Source organism: Gregarina niphandrodes, assembly GCF_000223845.1.
Source record: "Gregarina niphandrodes unplaced genomic scaffold scaffold00182, whole genome shotgun sequence".
Lineage (NCBI taxonomy): Eukaryota > Apicomplexa > Conoidasida > Eugregarinorida > Gregarinidae > Gregarina > Gregarina niphandrodes.
Window position 1 is genome coordinate 1 of NW_011645943.1, and position 3,202 is coordinate 3,202.

At 49.7% G+C, this 3,202-nt stretch overlaps 1 protein-coding gene across 1 annotated transcript; it reads left to right on the plus strand.

Moving 5' to 3' along the window:
- Positions 1-263: 263 nt before the first annotated feature.
- GNI_221130 (endonuclease-reverse transcriptase) lies at positions 264-2,955 on the plus strand (the record flags this gene model as incomplete). The annotated part of the gene is made up of 2 exons (XM_011135602.1): positions 264-2,861; positions 2,917-2,955. 2 exons carry the CDS (start codon positions 264-266, stop codon positions 2,953-2,955), a joined length of 2,637 nt encoding a protein of 878 aa, XP_011133904.1.
- Between the last annotated feature and the right edge of the window lie 247 nt (positions 2,956-3,202).

A 3,202-nucleotide genomic window follows, 5' to 3' on the forward strand; every position in this document is an offset into this window, starting at 1 on the left:
GGGATCCTTCGCCGAAGAGAGTGCTAGCTGCGAGCCTCTCTGGGTCTCACCTCCACGCGGGGCGAAGGGGTAACAGCAATTTGCTGGCGAACGAGACAGCAGTCAGCAATTATGCCTGTGGGCATAAATGCTGAAAGTCTGCACCGGGCTGCCTCCCCGGGAACGACATAAAACAACTTGGCACTAGGAACGAAAATAAGCGGACGACAAAGACAAAACTAACGGGTACCAGAATTGCTACGTGGAACTGCCGTTCCTTCCCAATGGTTCTAAATAAGAGTAGCAAGCCGGCTACGATCATGTCTGAACTGGAGCGACGAAAATGTGATATTGTTGTACTGACGGAGACGCGACAATGGCTTGTCGAGCCTCGCGCAACTCAATGGGATAACTGGACGATAATGGAATATCCGACTTCCACTAAGTTCGAAGGAGTGGCGGTAGCACTCAGAAACGGTTGGACTGTTAAGAAGGAGAATGTGTTGAGCTCTAGAGTGGTCATGGCGAACTGTGTTAATAATAAAACTGCTAGGGGAATAAACCTGATCGCAGTGTATGGATGCACACAGTCGACCGACGCTGACAAGCAAATCGAGTTCTGGGGCGAACTAAGAAATGCGATAGAAATGGCACCTAAGAAAATCCCTCTAGTCGTTGCAGGGGACTTCAACAACGAGTTGAAGAAAGGTACAGAGCTAAGTCAGCTGCTGGAAGACTGTGCGCTGAATGCACATGCGAGGCAGTTTGCGAACAAAAAGAAGCACACGTGGTGGCACCCGAGGACAAAAAAGGGAAGAACCATTGATCACATCTTGTGGCGGAAATGGGAGAACAAACGAGTCAGAAATGCGCATACGGCACCACTCAGAAGGAAGATATCAGACCATGCCCTCGTGGTAGTCAACTTCGACATAAAGCACAGAAGAGAAATGAAAAAAGTGAGGACGTTCGTGGGGCGACCGCAGTGGACAAAATATAGTGAATATATGAGCGCAACCACGGCGCTTGACTGGGACGACTACGCGAAAAGCTGCAGGGAGGCCATGGTGAAGGCCACGGAATCCCTAACAAAAACAGAAGATCTGACGGAGGTCACCTATAACAGGTGGCTGACGACGATCAATGAGAAGCTGGCAGCAGTCAACAGTGGTCACGGACTCACTTGCGAAAAATTTCAGACTCTGAACGAAATAGATGCCCCCCCCCGCAGAAGGGAGCTACTTGTCATTGTTGACCCTAGGGGAAACAGGCTGATGGGCCGTAATGCGAAAGTTGAAATCTCTCTCCATATCCAGCGCCAGCTCAACACAACCAACTTCTGGGAGTTCGATCAAAAAATGTCCCCGTACCCTCCTCCACCTGAACGGACACAATGCCCCATAACGAGGTTAGAAGTGCGGCAAGCAATCATGAGGCTGAAAAATAACAAAGCGGTTGGCTCTGACGGAATCCCAGCAGAAGCCCTGAAGACTGATCTCGATCAAGCTTCTAAGTTGCTGGAATATGAATACGGCAGACTATGGGAAGGATTCCCGTTGCCTCACGACTGGTTGCACACCGAAATACTGCCAATATACAAAGGAAAAGGATCAAAGAGTGACCCGGCGAATTATCGACCGATTGCGTTGTTGAACACGGCAGTAAAAATACTGGGAAGCATTGTGGCCGACAGAGTGAATGCAGCAACGGCGAACAGAATCTCGGACAGCCAAAGTGGCTTCCGAAGAGGCCGATCCACCATACACAATGTTATGTACATTCAGACCTACTTGAGAGAGAGCTACAATCGACGAAAGGAAACCGTAGTGATCCTCATAGACCTAAAGGCAGCGTTTGACTCGGTACCCAGGCAGCTGGTATGGAAAGCGTTGGAATACTATAATGTTGGCGATAAGTTGATCGGAGTGATCAGGAGCATGCATCAAAATACGACGGCAGCAGTGAAGGGCACCGAACGAACTTTTGGATACTCTGGGGGAGTTAAGCAAGGATGCTCCCTAGCGCCAACATTGTTCAAAGTATTCATGTCATATATCATGACTGCGTGGCAACCGGCTGAAAATCTGAAAGTCAAACACTTAGAATATGCCGATGATATAGCATTGGTAGTGGGGCGACATGTTGCACAGACTGTGTATGATGCGATCACCTCGCATCTTGAAAGAAATGGGCTAAAAGTGAACCACTTGAAAACCGTACTAATCTCCAACCAGTGCGAGGACGTACTTGAGACCGACAAAGGAGTGATCCCGAGTCAACGGGAAGGAAAGTACCTGGGCTTCATGCTACAAGCCAATGGTGGCACAGAGACGGAAGTGGCAGCGAGGAAGATGGCAGCTCGACTCAAACTTACAAAAATGAGCAGAATATGGACCAGCGCACTGAGACCTGAACTCAAAATAATGACGATGGCAGTCTACGTGCTGCCGGTGTTGTTATACGGGTGCGAAGCCTGGATCCTAACGAAGACGGCGGCCATTAACTCCTCAACCAGGGTACTCGTCAGGCGCAGCCTCAATTGGTATTGGGCGGAGAAACGTACAAGTCGGGAACTCGTTGCAGCAACCCCGAAAGCCCTACGGTCGCTATTGTGTATCGATACGGTCATCCTACAACGGCAAATCAAATTTGCGCACAACGTGGCCCGTGCACAGGGAGGAAGCGAACTCTTCAGATGGATTTTGAACCCGAGGCTGCCAGGTAAGAAAAAAGTGGGAGCATACCGGACTTGGTGGGATGCGCTAGTGCGCGCGTTGAGTAAATCGGATATCAAGTTCAATCCCAGTGAGGGAATCGAGCAACTCGCAACCATTGAAAGCAGGCTAAAACAACTTAGAGATGCCGAAATTGACCAGTTGAAAGTGGCCACAGAACGTTCGAAGGCCCGGCCGACCCACATGCTTACATGCGGTGTAGGAGGGTGCCCCCGAACATATAAGACGGCAAAAGGCCTGATCGCTCATCAGAGGCAAACCCATCAAGTCGCAAAAGATACAACAGTGAGGATGGACAGACGCGAAAAGAAAATCGAGGGAAGAAGCGAACTATGGATATGTGATGGATGCGGCCGAATATCAACGAAGAGCGGATTGTCGCGGCACAAATGTCAGAAGGCAAACCCCACGCGCACAAAGTACCCGGATAGACGTTGAGAGGGTCTTCTAACGTTTTTGCTTCTCAACCACGATAAAAAGTGTATACC